Below are 22584 nucleotides of genomic sequence, written 5' to 3'. Positions count from 1 at the left end.
CCACCACTGGCACGATGGCGCCTTTGGTGCGATATCGATGTAGGGTTGCCATCTGGCCAGTTTTCTACCAGCACAGCCAGTTGTTGCCTCACTGTGCCGGCAGCCAGTTCTACCCCCCACAAACACGGTTTTCTGGTTCTCAATAAATTGGCCCATACATTGCAAGAGCTCTGTTGGGCATTCATACAAATCAGCTGAACTGTCGCAAGGGGATACATGTCTACTTTATTATATTGCTTACTATCATGAAACTGCCATGTTATCCGAAGTTGCGAGACTGGAGTTCGGGCCATCTTGATGAGCAAAACAGATGCATATTGTTTGCTGTCCTGTACCCACACATCCCTTGGCTACGGAAATGATGTTCAGTAAGCTGTTTGCTTTGCATCCTGGTCTTTTTTAAGAGCATTTAGCTTTCTTCTGGAACTAACCACAAGTTTCTTGTGACTCTCTAACCGTTTCATTGAATCAATGCCAAAGATAATGCAGTCTCACACAGCAGTAAAAAGCGCACGGTAGTAGGGTACTATCGTGCGGTACTACCAGTGGTAAGGGGAACATCCTCACATTCTTCCCTTGCGACAGCTGGCTTATTGAGGCACTGTCATTGAGATACTGCGCCTCTGGTCGCAGATGCTGCACGGTTTTCAAAATGGTATTTGAGGAAGTGGTGCTCGAAGTACCAGTTGGTTTCCGCATAAGGGTAAGGCACAATGGTAAGGGAAGTGCCACACATAATACATAGTGCAACATAGTGCCACAAGTAATCACCTTCTAAGGAGTGCTAAACACATCATTAAGTAGAAAATGAGGTTGGTTCTCTCTAATTTTCTGAATCTTAAATATTAAACAATGATACTAAATAAATTTTAAATATTTAATTTTTTTTTATTTTACAGAACGCTGTTTAATAAATTTCAATAATGTGAATTTTGTACATGACATGCCGCCACTGGCTTTATTTTGTCTTTCTTTTGTATGTATGTTTGCATATATTAATACACCTCTCCTCCACATGTCCCTGCACACTAGCTGTGCCGTAATGCTATCATTTCCATACATGAATAATGTTTACAGAAATCGCAGTAGCAACAGATATTGAGTAAATACAATGGAAACGGTGCATTAAGGTCAGATGCTTATATACATGAAAGAGTTTGCCCTAATTAGAGTTCTCAGACAAACAGTTGTTCTTCCTCAGCGAATAAACTTCACCAACACTTTATTCCTTCTGTACATTTTTCATTAGCGATTTCACAAAAACAGTGCAACAACAAATCCCTGCCACTAGGTACGTCCTGCAGAGGCACTCAAGTAGGGTCAGCTATGAGCAGCTTAGACATGTAGGGGCCGTCCAACTCATATCCAAGTTTGCGATAGTAATTCCGTGTGCCCACACCTGCAATATGAATGACAGAACAATAACTTTCTGATCAAGGTTACACGAGTATGGAACACATGAAATTTAAGCCAGCGCAGTTTCACGTGGCTCAATATTGAAAAAGCATCACTAAAGTATCAATGCCTTTATTAAACGTAAGTAAAAGTAAAGGTAGGCATATACACTATAGAAAAATAGTGTTGACTTGCAGCCTGCAGAGAAAATGTCACTAAGTCGCAAAGGAAAGACTCTTGTCTGGAAAATTGTCTTACATGCAGTAAAAGCTTTACAGCAATCCTCAGAAAATAACAAAAATGACCAAAGCAGCAAGGTAAAAAAAAAAAAAATCTTTTCATTTCTATTATATGAAGTCCGCAGTCTATTTGTCACAAATAATGCTTCTAAGAGTTTATGAAATTAATCTCAATACTATAACAGTCTAACGTATCAACCAAAGACTGTTCAGCCCTAAATTTCACTAAAGCAAGGTTTTGGCATTTTTAGCCCTCCCCCTTCAGCACAAGAAACTTCACAAGCTCCTGCAATGCTTGAGGTGGACAAAACCTTGTCAGTAACAACCTTTAAATTTTGCAAGAAACTTGGGTGGCAATCGCTTGTGATTTCATATGTAAGGGACAGCAATGCAAAGGTGCAGGCTGAAGAGGGCAAAGCTTAAAAGCTGTAAGTGAGCACGAGTCCTATTGTCTTTCCTCTTCTCCTTCTTCTTTTTGTGCTTGTTCTTCCATTTTATATCTTCACTGCAGTTCGCCTTTCACTTCTTCAGATGCTCAGCGAAGTGTGCACCAGACAAAGATGATAACTAAGAAGCAAATCACACATGCAATGAAAAAATATGTGAAATAAACAAAATGCAACAATGCAGTAAAACCTCTGTATATTGAAGTCGTTGGGACCAGGAAAGTCTTCACTATATCATTATTATTGCTATTGCTGTAGTTCACCATGTTGCCTTTCTGTAACCATGGTGAATTTTTCTCAGTACACTTGGTTGATTCGCATTGAAAAAAAATCACACATTTGCTCTTTACTAAAGTGCAGATTACCCATCTTTGCATTTGATCATCTGAGCATCAACATCATAAAGCAGTTTATGTTTGTCAAAAAGAGACAAAGCGGAAGGCTTTTTCATGATGGATAATTTGCCGGAACAATCCAATGTTGACACTTGTACTTAAGTAAGCACTGAACAGCCTCACAGACATGACATACATTGTCCAAGGCTGCATAACACTGTTGTTATAGTGTCATGCACAGTGTCATGTTACAGTGCCATGTTGACACTGTTGCGACATGGTACCTGATAAAAATTCAAGGCGAGAGCACACACACTTTATCATACTTGGTGAAACTTTTGCTGAAATCACGGTTAGTGCAACGACCATTGTTTACGTGGCCACCATCAAGCAGTCATAATTTATTCTAGATGTAGTAAAAGAGTGCATTTTCTTTTATATATTCATTTCTTCACCATACCCGTCTCCACTATCAGTGAAGAAGCATGTGGACATCTATGAAAATGTAATCAAGATTGGCATTTCTCTTCACCATAACCAGAAGTTCACTACGTATGCGCATGTTCACTACAACAATGTTTTTACTGTACAGTACAAGCTGCAATATGATGTCACGACAGTGCATGGAAAAATGGTGCTGTGACGTAATAAAACTACACTAAACCACACTAAACTCGCATTCACATGCACTTTTTACATGTGCTCTTAACCTTGTTCAGCTCGTTACTCTGCACCACTATGAGGAGCTCACGCGATATCACTAAATACTTTGGAGGCTGCATATTAAAAGCACGCCACCACCATGTCTGGCACAGGGTTGAAAGAACTCATCAGAAATGACTGCCAGTTAAGTAGCTCACCAGGTGTTCATTTACTAAAGCTACATAACTCACCGGAAATCACTGCCAGCTTGTGTGAACCATGCTCATGACGAGCAATGCGCTCCGCTTCGTCCATAAGCAGTGTTCCAAAGCCCTGAGAAGTTTGATGGAAGAGCATGTGGGTACAAGACATTGTGCATTGCTGAACTCAGTCCAATTAGATCCAGTACAATAAAAAATGAACCATGTACACAACAAGTATACTAATAAAAGAATCACAGGTACACTTCATAAGCTCTGAATTTATGGCTAGAGTGATGTCTGATTTCATTTTAGGTGATTTTCACGCATTGCAGTGTACCTGTTGCAATAGGGCAAGACGAAATGTCTACTGTTCTTCCCATCATACCACAATACAAAGTTAAGTTATCCAGATTGTGCCAAATAATTACTGTTTATTTTATTCCAAGAAGAGCCTTGTCCTACCAGTCTAACACTTGTTTCACATGCACTGGGCATGTGGAATACAGAATACAAAACATACATGATTACACCAAAATTCTGGCTGCATTTCCTCCTTTAGAATACTGCATCAAACATCACTGGGGAATCCGAATGCGATATACATCACAGCTCATAATAACCCTTTCATAACAGAATTTTCAACAATGAGGCATTTCACATGCAAATGTAGCACAATAAGTGTAAAACCACAGAAACGTGTAGAAATGTAATCATACACAGAAAATATTTTAAAAGGGATGCATATTGACATTAAAACCATGAGCTTTATCTTTTATAGTGTGATTACTCATGCTGAATACCTATGCACCTGTTATACTCGAAAGCTACTGCACAGAAAAATCTTGTGATCATCAATTCAGTGAGGATACAGTAAGCAACGTGCATAATGATCAGCTATGATATTCCTAATGTCTCAATCATTGAAAACATGCTGATATTTCAGTGTCAGCACTTTTTTTTTACATAACCTTGATGCTTTTCGTGTTTGATTTTGATGTAGTGAGCAGAGTAACTTCAATAAGTGAACCTGAATGCAAGTCCTAACACATGTTCAGTAATTTATAACATACAGGTTCCTTCCCAGAGGAACTTTCAGTGGCATGGCAATGTGAAGTACAACAAGCAGTGCCTGAATGCTCACCTGGTGCTGAAACTTCGTAGGGTCACGCGTGCTCACTGGTACAACACTCCCATATCTGAGTGCACTGAGTCAAGGAGGCACACTAGGGTGTAATAATAAATGAATAGAACACAGGAAATGAAAGGAGAACAAGTCAAACATGTACATTTACACAGGAACCACTTGGTTCCTTGACATAAGGTAATGGCACCATTCATTTGCGCTCACAAAAACTGCTGCTGCACAACAAAGCCCAACTCAGCTGCAGTGTCATTAACCCTCCCCCCCCCCTCCACCACCACCACCCTATGCACCCTCCATCTACAGATAACCTGTCATGAAGGTACAGTTGCATTTGAAGTGTCATAATGACACTAAATTGTCTGGACTGGTGCAAAATATTATAAAGGCAGATTCTCCTCACAAGAATGGGCAGTTTTAGTTTAATTTTCACAAGTGCTAAAGGGGAAATCTTCCCATTTTCATCACAGATGCCACCACAGCTGTCAACCATATTATTTGCTGTGAACCCAAACAACCAAGGCATGCCTACACATTTTTTTCCTTAATTGAAGTTTGAAGTCTCAGTATTAATGCCTGCATTATAGTGCTTTTATTCCACACAAGCTAGAATTATTAATGTTATCTGTTAACTTTAGGGTTGTAGACTTGTCAAGCTGCCCTGGTGTAGCTTATTTCTGCAACCCCTCCATCTGTATTGTAAGATGGGAAAATAAATTGAAATTGAAATCCCTTCACGCTGGTATGTACATTCACATCTCAGGTACACAGTACATCTTAGGAAGCAGCTACTCAAACTATGCGCTGCTTTAGACAACACTTATCTGAATGATCACAAATGAGCCAATACCTGTTCACACACAAGCCAATAAAAACAAACAGAGCAAAACACGCAGCCAACATTAGTTTAATCCATATTGCGCATTCAGGGTCAGCAATGGCATTTCATTAAATCTTCCATGAAATTAACCTCATACAAATCCTTGGTTTCCAACAAAATGGAATATGCAGCATCTATTTGAGACCCATACTCTACCACGCTCATTCAATCCTTTAATCTTGTTCAGAATAATTCTGCATGTTTAATCCTTAACAATTGCAATCACACAGCCAGCGTCCCATCAATGAGAACTTCAGTGCAACTTCCCCATCTTCCTTCGTTGACCAAGTGTTTCAGTAAGTGTTTCCGCTTCATGCTTTTTTTAATATGCATTACCAGAATCCCCAACTATGTGAAAGCATGATTATGCCCCCAACATATCCTCTCCTCATGCATTGATCGCCACCACAAGGTTGGAATATTAAGGTGCCACACCGAAGCTTATCATCAGCCTTTAATTCCCAGGACTTAACAATTCCAGCAGGGCTGTTGCACCATAACAGGTATGATAAGCAAAGAATGTGCATGACCTTTTCCTTTTGTTTTCCATAGTTGCACATGCATTTTTATGTTTTTACCCATTCCCCTCTGTAATACCTTCATTGATGCAGGGCTGCAGTTGAGTGACATTTTGTTGTCGAGAAGTACGAAATGCATTTAATCCTATGGGTGTTCGCCAGGGATATAAAAATCTTTCACTGTCACAATAATTTCATCGTCGCAGGATTTCGTTATACAGTAGCAAGTTTCAACTGTACTGCTTAGAAAGCCATTAATTCTAGGTGCAATGTCTGCGAAATTTAAGCACATCTGCACTCAGAAATAATATGCATTGGGTTCAAATTTATTACTTGTCAATGCCTTTGCATTGGCTTTACTCAAGAAAAATTAAAACAAGACATAGACTTTTTCATTTTTGTTGAGTAAAGCCAGCACAAAGACATTGACAAGTACAAGTTCCTTTGGCTTATGGAAAATTTTTTTCAAATTTGTTAATTCAGATTATGATATCATTAGATAAATGTCATCCATCTAATGTCATGTACAATAAGCTATGAAGGATTACAAAGCAAAGAAGCTGCAAACAAAGGCAGAATTTCTGTATGGCTTTGTTACTCAAGTAGCCCAAAATTCAAGGTTGAGGCATGGCTGCTGTTGGGAGTGCATACGTACATGAAAATTTTTTAATTCAAGAGTGTAAGTGTTGGCTGTCACAAAATTTCACTTTCTCATGAATTACGTGGTCTGAAAACATTTGTAGTCAGCAGTGTTAAGCACTTAACCACTGCAGTTGATGCAAGAACAGGAAACCAATCACAACTGTGCTTTTTCCAGCACTCTTTTTTTCCTTTCAAGTTGTTGAATTGTAGAACAAATTTGGTGGTTCACCAAGGAATGTGTCAAATGAATTGTTTGCAAAAGTAGCTTAAACATGCAACAGTTTAATCGTTCCTGCCCCGACATGGCCCTTCTTGTGACAGTTATCAGCTTGTCTGCTCCCCCAATGCTCCTCTGCAGCAGCATTCTTTGGGCCTATGCATAATAACAATAAGTGTGCATGTATCTTTAACTAGATGCAATTTGTAATTCATACCTAGTTTTGATAAAGTTGCATCAAACACAAAAATAGCTTCACTATATCCAATATTCATTATAGGCACGTCTTGATTAGATGCAGACATTGGAGAAAAACATTTTAGATTTGTTCAGCATATCCAATAGTTTGTTATACCGAGGTTCGACTGCAATCAAATACTGTACAAAGTTATACAACTGTGGTCAATTGGCTGATTCGGCCATACACATGGGCTACGGAAGACTCCGTAGTACTTTTTTTTATCATTCTGGCATTTTGTCTTTTCTTTTATTATCTCACTTGTAGCCACCACTGCATTTCTCTTGTACACCAAGGCAGCAGTGTGTGAAACTGAGCAATAAAAAGGACCTCAGGAAGATGGATCATAGAGGATACACATGCAGCTCGCGCACAATGGAGCATCCATCAAGCAGCTCAGGGCGGAAGGTGTCGGAGGAGCACTTGCGCAGACGCAGCAGCCCAACTAATATGTCCTGGCGAGGGTCTTCGTACGAGAGGAACGTCTCCCAGCCACCATTGGCAACATAATCCCGACGCACTAACTCCACCTGCATTAGGAGGATCAACAGCACCTGAGGCCACTGCGATATCCCCTGGGAACCACAACTGCACAACAATAATTGGCTATAGTACTAGGTGTTTAATGTTAAGATAAATTTTCAAACTGCCTGAGGATGTGGCACAATTTTAATCCTTGAGCTGGGTTACCAAAGAGGCAGACATTATTTCCATAAGAAGATAAAAGTGATAATCAACTAATTAACAAAAATGATAATTACCTTCTTAAGGCACATATTGCAATTTACGAATTGAAGCCAGCAAGACATCAAGGCATGTACACTTGAAGCAAATTTTAAAGCTAGCAACAGTCTTGAGCTAACTGCCATCAAACTTGTTATAATGTGCACAGTTATTGCACTTTATGCACTTACTTTTATTATTTAATAAAAGGCCTTCTTAAGCACTGCGGGACAAATTTAACTAGAAAAGAAAGGTTTAGTAAATATTAGATTATGCATTTCAATTAGCTGTGGAAGTAATGTCTGCTTCTTCAAGTAATCCAGTTTGGAGAGTAAAATTGTGCTATCCACCACAGGCCATTTTACTAAATTCTGCCAACATTAAATCTGCTATGCTATCCTTGCCTCTGAAAAATTCTCATATGCTAACTCTGTGAAGAAAAATAACTATCCCAGTGGACAGTCATCTGCACAGTACACGACATATTGAAAATAAAACACCCCATATAAAGTAACCTCTGGCATGTAGAGTTGCTGGCCTTCTGAGAGTAACCGCTTGTGCCTAAAACGAGTTGGAATGCAGCTTACTTTTGTGAGGATACAAAAAAGATACATCTGCATAGCTTAACCTCCATTTCTTCAACTGTCATTTTCACTATGAAGCAAGCTGCTGTCTTACCAGATGCCACATATCACAGTGCCACCAACATATGACAATGATGAGAGTAAGAAATATTCATTGTGATAGCCCCGTAATTATATTACTTATGGGCTGATCTTATGTCCCTTCAACAATCAATATTGCAGACAGTATTTATTGTTACAACCAGTAGCTGCAATAACCAGTACTGGATTCTCTGAGTGCTCGCAGCACCTTTCGTTCTAACCCATCTGAACAATGTTAACGTGCCTTCAGCTACCCTCGCACACACCTGGTCCGGCTGCACTCTGTGGTGGATCTCCTGAATGCCCACTTCCCGCGTGCGCACATCTCGGCACCTCGTGCCAAAGTCCTTCATCCGGGCCAGAGCAAGTTCCCTCAAGTTTCCATGCTCAACACCAGAGGTTACCAGTGGCATCGGAATGTCCCTGCAACATGCAAGTGGTTACAGTGACACACTGTTATGCCAAACACTTTGTAGAACAAGTTTTTAGTACGAGATATTCTTAAAGGGACACTAAAAAGAAACACTACATCAGTTAGGCTGACTAAGTATTTTATCAAAACATTATTTTCGTTAAATTCAAGATAATAGTACTGGGTCATTCCACGCCAACTGATCCAGACTTTGCACTCGACCATCTTCGATTTCTTTTTAAAATGTCATGGCTTACTGCATTACAATGACAAACATTATCTTAGCTTGTTTTCGTTGAAAAATTTTCTTTCGCGCCATGGCCATCATTTTAAGTTTGCAAGCAGTAGCAAAACCTAGTCTAACCAAAAAATTTTTACAAAATAAAATTTTCACGCATGACTATGAAAGATCTTTTATAAGTAATAAAGACATTGCTCTTTCATACACATTAAATTGAACTGAGTTGATCTTACTTTTGTTTAAATACTAAACACGAAAGAAGGTACAAAAAGGTGGAATTTCGCAACTTTTTATGACATTTTATGTTCTCACAGTAGTCATTCCAACTACTCTAAGTTGTCCGGAATGTGTAGAAGCCGATAAGAATGTTTCGAAGATCGAAAAACACAATGCGTGTGAGCAAAAAAATTCCAAACAAGAGAAAATTTGCTTTTTGAGGCATATTCAGCTGTCAATTGCATAGTGAGGTGGTCCAAGTAAAAATATGAAGGTAATAAGTTACATAGTACCATTCAATGGCATTTATTTCTGAAAGTTTAATCGGAACAATTATTGTTTTACACGATAAAATAATTCTGGAAGTTGAGTCCTTGCATTCAACCCCAGCATTGATCCGTGCTTGCCCTTCACTGCAGCATACTTTGCCACGGCTGCAAATACACACAGAACCAGCACTTCACTGCTGAATACTATTGTGCGCTAGGCATGGATGCTGCCAGCTTCGGCAATACGGACACTTGCTGAAGGGGGTGGATACAAACGCTAAAAATGAAGCGGCAGCGTGGCAGGAGGATCACAAGACAAACATGGTAACTGCAGGAGATGCAGACCAAGACTGCTGCAGCCACACTCTTCATCTGGCAGCTGCGAGAAGTGCTATCAAATGCAAGCGCCGCTTTCGGTCCAAGCAGAGTGGCTCGTGCTCCTCAACGTAAACAGTACAGAGTGCCCTTCGGCTGAGATTCACACTTTGCTGTCTGAGCAGTCAGTGTTAAAACCGTTCCGAGAAAAAGTGCCATGTTGCGTCTCAACGAAAAGGAGTCGGTTTCTGCTATGGCTGTGCCCATAGCGGAAACAAGCCAAGGCGAATGAGCTCACCTTTCTACATCTCTGTCTGCTGGAGAAGTATGTCAGTACCAAGATTTTCCATGTATTGTGCCTTTTACAACAAGTGTGCAGATAAAGTACAAGATTCTTGTGCATGCTTTGACTTTCGTGCAAAAAAACTGCGTTCGTGCTGCTTTCGAGTCTTCCTGCTCTATTTCGCTGCCTTATAAAGAAATGCAAATGGCGAGAGTATGCTGCTTGCGTTTCATGGATGCTATACACGCTGCCATATTTGTCATTCAGTGCATGTTAGTTTGAGGCATTTGGGTGTGTTTCAGACTGTATTTTACTTTTAATAATTTTTCACAGATTGTGAGCTTCCTCCTTGCTCACTTGGCCCAAAAGACTGCCACAAAACAACACAGACAAGCAGGCGGAAAACCATACATGTGGAAGAACTGTCTGTGAAAGAACTTCCCCCCCCCCCCCCCCCGCCATTTCGTTTTTGTTTGAGTTAGTGCTTGAGTGGGGCGGGGGTGGTTGCTTGGTATATTAAAGTAGGTTGATTTAGTGGAGGAGAAAATGACATGTAAAATTCCATATCTAAAATTTCGTGCCGAAACCTCAGCGCTGGTATGTCAGTGTGATGTTACAGATTTAAAAGTCTTAATTTGTGCTTGGGCATTTTAACCGATAAAGAGATTTGCCTTGACGGAGCAGATGCCATCGAAATCCCCTTAGCAAGATGGTGCGAGAACTTTAAGGTGCCAGCACCACCCATCTTTTGAGGCCTACCAAGCGTCTTCTTGTGGCAAGGGCATCTCTTTTTTTTTTTTTGGTATTGTAGATTTGTAATTTACTAATGCTGCTTCAAATATGTTTTTCTCTTCAGTTTCCCTTTAAACCACAGCAAGGCCAGCTCCACCACTGGTGACAGGTACATTCACATCACAATACTGAATAAGATACAGGCAGTACATACTTACAGGCAGGTTACAATACATTAAGCTCACGCAGATGCAATGTTCTGCTTTTCCAGTAGGCGACAGTGGCCATCAATCACATACCAAGACCCAAAATAATCCGAGTGTAATACTTATCAACATCCATATTCATTTCTGCCAACAGGGTTGAAGAGAGATAAAAACTGGACATCTGCAAATTTTGCATCTATGAAAAACACACATGATGGGATGCTGTGCACCAACATGCCTCTCGACCCTCCACTGAGTATTGTGTCGCATTCAGCAAATAGGTCACTGAGAGATCTTTTTTTTTTGCATTGTTGCTTTTGTCAAAGTAAGTGTTGAAAGCTGAGAGCCAGCCAAAGCCCCAAAGACCAACACCTCTTGCTTGAGTTTGACAGAAGCCACAACATCCTCTTTTATTTACTTTACTCTTTTTTTTAACAGTTAGCTGTTATGAGCTCACTCCCCTGGCCATTTTTATGTCTGCCAGTGTCATCACTGGAGCCCCAAACACTCTGCAAGAAAATTACGAAGAAACAAAAATTCTTATTATGCCACAAACATTCAAACTTGCAACCATATTGCTAATGCTACAGAAGCGGAGAATAGTGATCCTGAAGAGTGTGATCACACCAGCAGCTACCATGATTTGCTAATGCAGGCTCAACCTCTGTGTATTGAATAGAGCTGGCATACACATTTTCATGTTCTAACATGCCACCGTCCAAATTCTGGAGGCCGTCCTAAATTAAGTTTTCTTTCACTACATGTAATGACAATGACTGAGCACGTATGCTTCATCTTCAGTAGTCTTCTTCTAACACTGTTTCTTCATATATTCACTGGATGGCACTGACATCGTCTTGTTTTCTTCAAGGATAACATAAGGCCTATTAATAGGGTAGCCCAAACAGACATTTGAGAAAAGATTAACAAATCCAGCAGTAAGAAGCTAAAGGGTTGTTTAAGTAGAGACCAGTGTCTAAGCCTGGATAGGTAAAAGGAGGACGAAAATACAAGTCTTTCCACTTCACCACTGGGACGCACAACTTCAACAAACAAATATGACTCACACTTTTTGCTTCTCGAAAGGAGATTGCTCACTCGCACCTGCGAATGTTCAGTTCAACAAACACCACACCAAACAGTCTAAGGCCCACTGCACATTATATTTCGTCAGTCACTACACTACACTACAGACAAAACTAATTTTTTTGACAGGAACATGAATTTGCATTCACAAGTGGCCAATGCAACAAATAGAACAGGCTTGGCACCGTGCTATTTAGCAGGAACTGCATAACCTGCTGCTCTTGGCTAGGGGCAACTGACGTTTTCAGATCGGAACATGTTGCATTAGCAACAACTGGATAATTATTATTTGAGCATTGTTGCATTATAGCACACAATAATGCAAGATTATCCAGAGAAGTTGCACTCAGCTTCGTGCATTGACTATACCTCTGGACACGATAGATACGGGTCCACGGGGGAACCAGTGCAAGGATGCGTGCGATAAGGTCCACCAAAAAGCCTGGCGGGTAGCTGCGGTATCGACCTGTCTTCCATAGTTCGTACAGGCCTGTGCCTCGAATCACCAATGTAGGATAGATCTTGAGGCCGTCCATGCGAAATGCTGGGTTCTCAAATATCTCCTGCACACAAAATGCATAAAGGAACACAGCTAAATGTTCCAGAAAAAAAAAGTTCATTAAAAATTAAGAGTAGTAGTAGTTTTTTCTAATAAAGAACAATAAGGACAAAATAAGATAAGAAATGAAGGGCCACAGGCATCATAACTGTCTCACTTCTCAGTGGACACCTTAACTCTACTGCAGCTGTGAGAAAGATGCAGGTTAAGAGAAAAGATAGATAGAGGAGAGAAAAGTTGCAATAAAATAGGCCAAGAGAAAATAGAAACAAAAAAGAGGGAAAAGGAGGCATATCTATATACACATGACTAGTATAAATATACATAATTGAACACACAGAAAAATATATGTACAACATCGATCTGTAGCCCAGCACTGTACACTTTGCAGGAAGAAAAACACAAAACTGAAATACAGGTCCAACATTTGTCCAACATGAAATCTTTAAGACAAGCTTTGGCACAACAAAACTTTATTCTGGCCTTGGAAAAATCTTAGAAAAGCAATAATGGGCATGTTTCTAATGTCTTGTAAACCTCTGTGCTTTCCAATTTCCCCAGCAAAATGGAAAGTAAACTGAGACTAGTACACTGATTTCAGGTTTACTGAGGCTGATATACAGTTAAACCTCGATATCACAAACTTCAATATAACGAAATTTTCGATATAACGATGTATTTAACCTTTCATAATCTTGTCCATAGAACACCATGTTTTTAGAACCTCAATAAGACAAAGTGTGTTTGTACACAATTTGAATATAACGAAATTTTGCTTCCACCACAAAGGATGCCGAGACAATAAATGGAAACTTCTGCGGACGCCGATGGTAAAATGATTGAATTACAAGCGTGTGCTTGCAAACGCACCTCTCAAATAGCACGCCGAACGACAAGAGTGACCGCTGTAGTGGAGCCGCATCATGTTCTGTATAAAGTCCAAATGCGGTAAGATCCTCTCGTGGTCCGCGCACTTTGTGCGAGTGTAAGTGTGCAAGAGTGTGACAATAAAGATGGTGGCTTCACGAGTGCTGCCTTCCCATGCTATCAAAAGGAAATAGGGGGAGGGGAGCTCGCTTGCGGCAACATAATCAAGCACGCATGCGAGGAACGGTGGTGGGGAGTTAAGTTGGCGCTTCACAATTTCTGCCGCGTGTCTCAGCCGTGGCTCCGCATGGCTGTGAGTGCGTCTGAGCGCATAAGCAGCTGCGCACCCTGCTTTAGAGGTAGTAATCTGCCACGTGTGCAAAGAGTGCGCGTGCCGAGAAGGCGTGAAGGCATCATGTTAGCTGAGAAGGCGAAGAAGGCATCATAGCTGTCATCCCGCACATTTAGTATGGGAGGTTTCGTAATCTTGAGTTTTGGTGACTTGTAGGAGCAAAAGGCAGACAAAGTATTCGCTCCCCACTGCCAGTATTTTTTATGATAGCGTCGTCCTTGCGCGATCGATGCTAAGAGCTGCGGGGGCGGAGTGCACGCAAAAGTGTGGCTGGCTTCACTTACCGTAATTCATACTGCTGATGTAAAGATATTGTCGACGTGGCATGAAACCGTATTCTTCGTCACCGACTCCCAAATTCGTCAAAATAAATTTTCTCATTCAAATTTGGTTTTTTCGATTGCCCGATAATTAAAAAAATTCTGCAGCCCCCCATTTCCTTCTAAGAAAAATCTATCGGCGACTGTACTTATTTGCATAAAAGGTTGAATTTCTATACAACGAAATTTTGACATAACAAAGGAAATTGCCAATTTTACCTACTTATGTTGAATTCTAATGGCGGAGTCAGAGCAGCCGACGGATTCGGCAAGCGAGCACTCGACTCTGGCGCAGAGCAACGCCTCCAGATCCGCGAGTGGAACACAACCTGCGCCGCCGAAGCAAAGCGGAAGCGGAAGTTCTATCACTGAGTTACCCAGGATACCTGGTGTGTTGTAATTTCTTTCTGCTGTTTGCTCCCAGCACTGCCGCACCGGTAACTTGTCTCTTCAGCGCCGTTCACCTGTTGTTTTTTTTAAAGTGCGGAATGGATATCTCGCCAAGCGTGCAGCAGCTTTTGCTTCCTCGCGAGTCGTGACCGGTGGCGCCTCCCAGCGGACAAACGTGGTAAAGGAAATACGTCACGCAGAGTTCTGGTCCACTCCGCCGATTCTGGCGGAGCATCTTTTTCTCCTCCACGGAGTGACTCCCACTCTGAATCCCCTCCGACTCTCTCATTGGAACACCTTACTCCCACCCTCACTATGCCATTGGAACAAACTTGCTCCGAAACGAGCAGAAAAACTTGCTCCGACTCCGCCATTGGAATTCAACATTAGTTATGTCGAGGTTTAACTGTACTGGTGCACTGCAATTAAACAATCGAGAACTCCAGAACAACATTGTCACAGTGCTTTGTCATGCACATCACATGGTCGCTGACATTTTGTTCTTCAAACGAGCAGCATCAAATCAAAGCAATCACCACTGAACAGCTGCTGCATAATTTCACACACTTTCATTTCCAAGAACCTTTCATGCAGATGCAAGTAAGAAGAGGGTCATTTGCTTTCAACATATTTTTCATTTGAGGTTGATACTTCCAGTTTTCAGCCATCTTAGATTGCACTACTGCATGTTCCGGTTAGAAATTAACTGCTACAAATTCAGCGTGCTCATTTACACTTGCGAGGAGCTTTGCAGCACCATGCATAAGTTTATGACCAACAGAGGGCCTGCTGTGGTATTCAGCCCTTACCACGAACTGGTCGAGGTCACGCTCCCAGTCAACATTTGGTAGGTTCGGCATCATGTGGGCTACAACCTTGAAGCCCGCGTCCTTTGCCAGTTGGAACGATTCACATACAGCTCGGACTGTGTGACCCCTGAGAAGTGAAGAAGAAAGAGGGGGGGAAGGGGAAGAATGATACGCAACCGATAGATGATACCGTTTAATGTATTCTGCCAGTCTGATGCATCATAAACATACACCGGCAGTGTGCACCTGTTTATGACGGCAGAAGTAGAAGAATCGAAACTTCGTAGCAGAGGGATTAACAAATTAACAAACAAGTTAATGCGCAACGACTATCACACAAGCATTGAATAGCATAGAAAAAGATTGCCCCAGATTTCATCGCAGAAAGGTTTAAGGTAAATTATTTAAATTACACCACCTGCTGTTTCAGAATGATGAACGAACACAACTAGTCCAAGTTTTTGCCAAAGCTGTTTAGCAATTTTTAACCACACTGAATGGTAATAAAAAAAAATAAACTAAGCAGCATCAGTTGTAAATTATGACTGCTACATTTACTGCTACTGTTACCCAAGGGTCAAATGAACTTTCCAAGTCACACATTCCAATTTCTAATCTATATGAACACTTGTGCATCATTTGGCACCATTCACACATCATCAGGCAAGTGGCGTACCACAGTGCTCACCGGTTAGTGTCCCTGGCAACGTCTTCATGAACGCTCTGCACGCCAATTTCCAACCGTGTGCAGCCGTATTGGAGCATGTCTCTGGAAGAAATCAACCAATGCACGACAGCACAGAATGACTACATTTATTTGTGAAGAAACCAACATCACGTAGATGGCCATTATTGTAGGAAGGTTGAAACAGCAAGAAAACAAAATCCAAGGACACCTAAGTTCTTATGAGATGTGAATGCGAAAGCATTAATGTCCAATTGAACGCCGCTGTGTAGTCCGAGTTTTGCGCTGCAAGTAATGTTTGTATTAATTCTGGTTCCACCCATGAAGTGTTGACGACGATGGAAGATTTCACTGCCTACCTGTGCGCTCATTTTGCTGTGTCCTTCCGCGTTCTTACTTCGGCTATGGTGTACTGACATGGACAGCCATGTTTCGCTACTGCTGACGTTGCATCTACCAATGATGCTATTGCTTCAGACTCCATAGTGGTACATGCTGCCTGAGCAAGCAAGTACAAACCGGCATAACGAGCACGCGAGGCATGCTTGTGACGTGACATTATAGCCAATGGGAATTTAGGTGCCATTTTACTGCTACAGACACCGCAAGCTTTTTCGATCAATGGGCCATTTGACGCTTTTGCATCTACAAAAACATGGAAGCAACGAGCAAAGCTTTTAATTTGCAGCACATTCATCTGCATACGTCTTACAAGTATGAGGCAAACATGTTTGCAGGAACATGCACAACACTCGCATCAAAACTTTCCACTCACAAATCGTAAAAGAAAAAAAGAAAAAGAAATAGTGAACAAATGCATCCCCCACAACAACTTATTTCTCTAACCTTTAAACGTGATCATTTCTGTGATTATATGTGTGTGTGTGTGTGTGTGTGTGTGTGTGTGTGTGTGTGTGTGTGTGTGTGTGTGTGTGTGTGTGTGTGTGTGTGTGTGTGTGTGTGTGTGTGTGTGTGTGTGTGTGTGTGTGTGTGTGTGTGTGTGTGTGTGTGTGTGTGTGTGTGTGTGTGTGTGTGTGTGTGTGTGTGTGTGTGTGTGTGTGTGTGTGTGTGTGTGTGTGTGTGTGTGTGTGTGTGTGTGTGTGTGTGTGTGTGTGTGTGTGTGTGTGTGTGTGTGTGTGTGTGTGTGTGTGTGTGTGTGTGTGTGTGTGTGTGTGTGTGTGTGTGTGTGTGTGTGTGTGTGTGTGTGTGTGTGTGTGTGTGTGTGTGTGTGTGTGTGTGTGTGTGTGTGTGTGTGTGTGTGTGTGTGTGTGTGTGTGTGTGTGTGTGTGTGTGTGTGTGTGTGTGTGTGTGTGCAATAAAGTCTCATTATGCAGGAACATTTATCAATGGTTGCTTCATCGTTAAAAATGGAATTTCAAAATTTTCAATGGAAACATTTTTGTTGTTGGTGCATCTTAAGTCACTCTTAATGTTAGTTACACTGGAAACAATGTTATAAATGCAACTGGCAAAGTATACAGCATGTTCTTGTGTATGCTCAAGCCTTTAAATTATAGTTTGGCCATGAGAATCCCGTACTGCAAGGAATTCATTTTGAGAATCCCATGCTTCCAATACAGTTAATTCTCACAATAACAAAACGGGTGGGGAACACAAAAAAATTCGCTTTCGAGAGAATTTCGTTGTTGCAAAATGAAACAGCACAGATAGGTAATGCATCACCGAACGAAACATTACTGTCAAAATTTCGTTAGCCTACTTTGGCAAGCTTTGCTCGAGGATATAAAGCCGCACTGCCAGCAGCACAAAGTGTGCCGCATGTGTCGATCAGTAGTGGCAGCCCTGCTGTGGAGCAGTATTCTCGGTCAATTGCTTTCAGAGATACAATGACTTTTGCGAGATTTTGTGTAACGCAGCACAGGACACAGGGCAACAGCGCTCCATGCAAACAGTAGCATTTCTCCAGCGCACGCTGCCACCCGTAGACGCCAATGCGTCCGGTGCCAAGCACAAGAGTGATCATATCTCATATATCCGACGGCATTTGATCGAGATTATGGCACCTTCACGCAAATTTATGTCCCGTGCTGAATCTGCATGTGATGCCTGTGGGGTGGCACCGAAACCAACATTCTTGAAGCAAGGGATGCGTATTCCCAGACGATCGCTTAATCACGGCCTGATGTGTGGCACTCTATGCTGTGACTGCCATCTCAAGTGCCACAAACAATTCCATGTCGGTGGGACTTGGCTTTCAATGTTTTTGCAGCATTTTGCGCACCGAGGCACACATTAAGCACTACACTAGATGTACGAAAAATGTCGTCACATCCCAGTAGCAACATGCGTGCTGCTTCAAACGGGTGACCATCAAACAAGATGGTGGCCATGACGTGTTTCCGGTGCACGCAATCGCTCCTGGCGCTTGGTTGCTTTTGTAAAATAAAATGGCAGCAGTGTGATGGTATTCTGCGCAATTTTAGTGCAAAGCTATTGCAGTTGAGCACATTTTGGAGCCTGCTAACCTTGTGTGAGTAGGTAATATGCAGGGTTACGATCCGGAAATTCTCATTGATGTGGGATTGTAGTACAGCGACATTTCGTTAGAGGTGCGAAATGCATTGAATCCTATGGACGTTCACCGGAGATACGAAAATACTTCGTTGACGCAGGTTTCGACTGTAATACCTAGTTTGTAAAACTTTCCCTTCTGCAACAGGACTTTTTCTTCGACTAGCCAACAAGGAAGTATATTGCATAAATATAAGGCAAAACATAATGATACCCTGCCACGTGTTTTTTTTTCTGCTTTTCAGTCACATTACCGGACACGGTATATCTGGCCAACCAGCCTTGGCATTTCATCCCGTCTGCTTTGTCTTTATGTCTTCATGTTTTGCACAACACTCCTAAAGGCAACATGTCACAACTCACCCAAGGTGTCTCTTGAGGCAGTAGTCTGGACGTGTCTCAATAGTGATACCAATGCACTTGGTGCGAGCCCGTTCACTATATCTGACGGCCTCGGCCACTGAGTTGCTGTTGTGCCCTGACAAGGCATCATGCAGACTGCGAATGAACCGATCACGGTAATCTTCGGGCAGGCACATGAAGGTGCCCCCCATCACGATGAACTCCACTTTGTCCACAGAATGGCCCAGTTGCTGAAGCTGCATCCATAATGGTACACATGAAAGACACATGCAGGAATATGCACTGCATATGTTACAAAATTCCACTTTGCCTAGAGTGGTTATAAATGAGTAATATATACTACTTTATAAACCTTGGCAAAGTCACTTGCCCAGTAATTGTCTAATTCTTTATCGGCAGCCTTTATATGGCTCCAAAGCAGACAATATGTGCACCTGGTGGTTGGCAAATATGTACGTGCCAGTATGTCACCTCTGAGATTTTTGGTGCACAGTGGGGCTGGCAATGGCTAATCATGAAGGTAATGCCAAGGAGCCACGCATTCTTCATCATGCATCACTGCCAGCAAACCACAATGGCGACATTCTATTATTATTATTATTATTATTATTATTATTATTATTATTATTATTATTATTATTATTACACATTTGGTATTAAAAACATCTACATGGCCTGTTCTGACGTATCCAATCGCATATCCAATATTAATATTTTGCAGAGAGGCTGCTCTATATCTACTACTATGCTTCTTATGCAGCCCAAAACTTCATTACAGTCGGCCTTTAAGCGAGCTAAGGCAGTCATGTAGGTAAGCTTTGCTCAAAGCTCTACTAATGTGCTGTATGTTGAGGCTTGCTTGTTGCCTAATGAGAGCAGTGTTCATCTTACTCGGGGGATAATATGCAGCCAGAACAATTTACTGGTGCCAAAATTTTCATACCTATTAATCTAAACTAGAAGAAAGCAGAGGGTATGATGGGCAATTATGATCAGGACATAGTGCCCAAAGCAAGTTGGAATGTTCTGGCTCGTTCACTTCAAACTGAATATCAATGAAGCATACCTGTTCAACACGATGCCTTGTCTGAAGAAAAGGATCATATCGGGCCCTGATTGCACGCATAGATGTTGGCTGGACAGAAAGTTGAAATGCTGCATGTATACTTCATCATAAAGTGCTTTGCTCACATAAATCGTGCTGCAGTTCAGTGAACCCAGGATGAATATGGTATGGGTGAGACATAATCTTCTTGTAAGTACACTTTAATCCTCCGAAAAATTCCAAAGAACAATTTCAAGCTATAATAATAAGGCAACCAAGCTAAAGAATGCTGAGGCGCATATAAATATAGATCGTACCTCGGCCACAAGTTGCCTTTGGTGGTACTCACAGGTGCTGGATTGGTCCTATCATCTAATGCAACTTGTGAGACTAAGTCTCGCCCTAACATATTACAAACTACCACGTTATACAGGCTCATATCACATCAAACATTCCTTGCCTTAACAATAAAACCTACATTCCAACAGAGAAATGATCAGAAACTTACCTCGTAACCTGTGTAAGACTGTGTAGAATACTCGAAATCCGAGTCTGGACCACCAGGGCAGTATCTGCAACAGCCCCAAATTATAGCTATGGAACTTACAGACGTTAATTTACATGGGGACATTGACGGATATATTTACGGGGGGTTCCGGGTCATTTTAGACTACCTAGGGTTCGTTAGCATGCATCTAAAGCACGGTACACGTGCATTTTCTGCTTTCTGCCATCTTCTGAAAAAGAACGGCAGCGGCGACCGGCAATCGATCCCACGACCTCGAGTTGGGATGGTCAATGAATGCTTACACGCATATGTTTCCAGTCATGTTGATATGAGGGCATCGATGAGGCTTGCACATGACTGCCACAACTGCGATCTGCAAATATTCACGTCTTAGAAGCGCGCCAGTTGTCATTCTAAACTAAACGGTTCCTTACTCCACTGGCAGTCCGCACTGGCTTCGCTTTGAGCTTGGGTAGAAGCACCTGAGGATCAAGAAGTACACTTCACACCTCGTGAGCGGAATCCACATGCTCTCACCTTTTTATATTCCGGAGGCATGGCAGCGATGATATCGACTATCTTCGGTTGGGAACTCAGCCCGTACTTCGAAGATATCTGGCACTTGACGCTGCAAAAGCGATACGATCAGCTGCGAGCTGACACAGGCCGACAGGTGCGACGATTCCACTCACCTGTTGAGATTGACATCCTTGCGTTCCTTCTGCGCTGCGAGAAGCTCCTTGATGATCTCCGAGATTACCTTGACTTTGAGGGTTTCCTGAGAAACGCCTGGTGTGCGGAAAGCAATCATGAGCAACGCAAAAACTACCCTTCGCAGCGGCAGCATGTCTCGTGCAGCCCTTTTTCACTCACCTTTCTGCTTGACAGTCATCTTCAAAGCACCACTGTATCTATGCGAGAACTACAACAGAAACGCAGGTCGCATAAGCATCCCTGCAATCAACAAGATCCAAAGTTTTCACGAAGACCGCACGCATGCACAGCAAGCACTGGGCGCCGCCATTAATGAAGACGTGAACGACGTCAAAATAAGCAAACTTGGCAAATTTGGCCACGGCCTCTGAGATTGGTACGACGTTCTTACTGGCTAGCTGGTTCATGCTTGGAAGGAAGGCTAAAACTACGTGAAAGAATGAGGAATTTCCAAGGTATTGAAGTCTGAGTATGGATTTGTGGTGTATTGCGTGTTCCTTCCGCTTGTTCTTGTTTTTTCGCGCAGTTTTAAACTTCCTCCGAGATCGGACGACGACGCTAACGATCACGGAAGCAGTCTTTTTTCTGCACCTTGGCATTCGTTTCGAGTGTCGCGCTGCTACACAATTTCTGAACTTCTCGTGAACTGCCATGAACTGGTTCACACTGGTACAGGCAAATCGAACGGACCTATGTGCCGGCGCGATATTTCCTATAATTGATAACCAAGAATCCTAGCCAACTGACCCAACTTACCGGCTTGATACTAGAGGAAACTCTGGCGCCAGTGTCTACAGGCGCTGCAAGCATGGCACTTCAGCCAGTGCAAATGATGTAGGTTAGCACATCGATTTGCAAACCGATTGTTGAAGGTGGAGGCAGGATTGCTTCATTATATTCATCACTTGTTATAGCAAGGTTTGACTTAGTGCGTTATAAATGAATATAAATAAAGAAATAAAATTGTCAAGTGCTAAGCTTTAAACAGAGTACCACCTAGCACACAAGCCCAATATTTAAAGCAGGGATAAGCCAGTGCTTTCAGACACTTGGGTCATTTGACAGATCGGGCCCACTTTGACAGGTGGAACAGCTTTTGTAACGATTATGCATGTTCGCATGCATTATGCATGAGTCTTTCTGCGTTTAGAAAAATGAAACGTGCCTTGAAATTTAGGCCAATAAAGGCACATAAAGCATAGTAAGCAATGCCATGAGAATATCTGAAGCTACAAGAGCAAAGATCGGCCAAACCCATGTAATAATTAACCATCGATCCCATGTTAGCTGAATGATCGCAGCACCAGAGTTTCTTCTAATAATCTTTGTAAGACACTCTACGGTTCTACTCATAGTTCCATCAAATGCTTTTGCGGCGATGCAGTTGGTCCTGGCA

General features: G+C 42.0%; 1 protein-coding gene across 2 annotated transcripts; it reads right to left on the bottom strand.

Annotated features, from left to right (window-relative positions):
- Window positions 1-1205: 1205 nt before the first annotated feature.
- On the bottom strand, window positions 1206-21522 carry Elp3 (elongator complex protein 3). 2 transcript variants are annotated; one of them, XM_065446996.1, is made up of 16 exons: window positions 21348-21522; window positions 21167-21263; window positions 21012-21102; window positions 20909-20956; window positions 20777-20847; window positions 20475-20538; window positions 19988-20056; window positions 18922-19157; window positions 16030-16110; window positions 15342-15468; window positions 12414-12607; window positions 8551-8707; window positions 7254-7426; window positions 4402-4456; window positions 3309-3390; window positions 1206-1399 (listed from the first exon to the last, which is right to left on the bottom strand). In XM_065446996.1, exons 1-16 carry the CDS (start codon window positions 21364-21366, stop codon window positions 1311-1313), a joined length of 1653 nt encoding a protein of 550 aa, XP_065303068.1. In that variant the 5' UTR covers window positions 21367-21522; the 3' UTR covers window positions 1206-1310. The 2 variants fall into 2 exon arrangements, with proteins under 2 accessions (XP_065303068.1, XP_070395992.1); XM_070539891.1 differs by lacking the exon at window positions 21348-21522 and having other exon boundaries at window positions 21167-21285.
- Between the last annotated feature and the right edge of the window lie 1062 nt (window positions 21523-22584).

The sequence above is a fragment of the Dermacentor albipictus genome, chromosome 6 (assembly GCF_038994185.2).
Source record: "Dermacentor albipictus isolate Rhodes 1998 colony chromosome 6, USDA_Dalb.pri_finalv2, whole genome shotgun sequence".
Lineage (NCBI taxonomy): Eukaryota > Metazoa > Arthropoda > Arachnida > Ixodida > Ixodidae > Dermacentor > Dermacentor albipictus.
The sequence above is the reverse complement of the archived record's forward strand: the minus strand, read 5'-3'. Positions and strand labels throughout refer to the sequence as shown.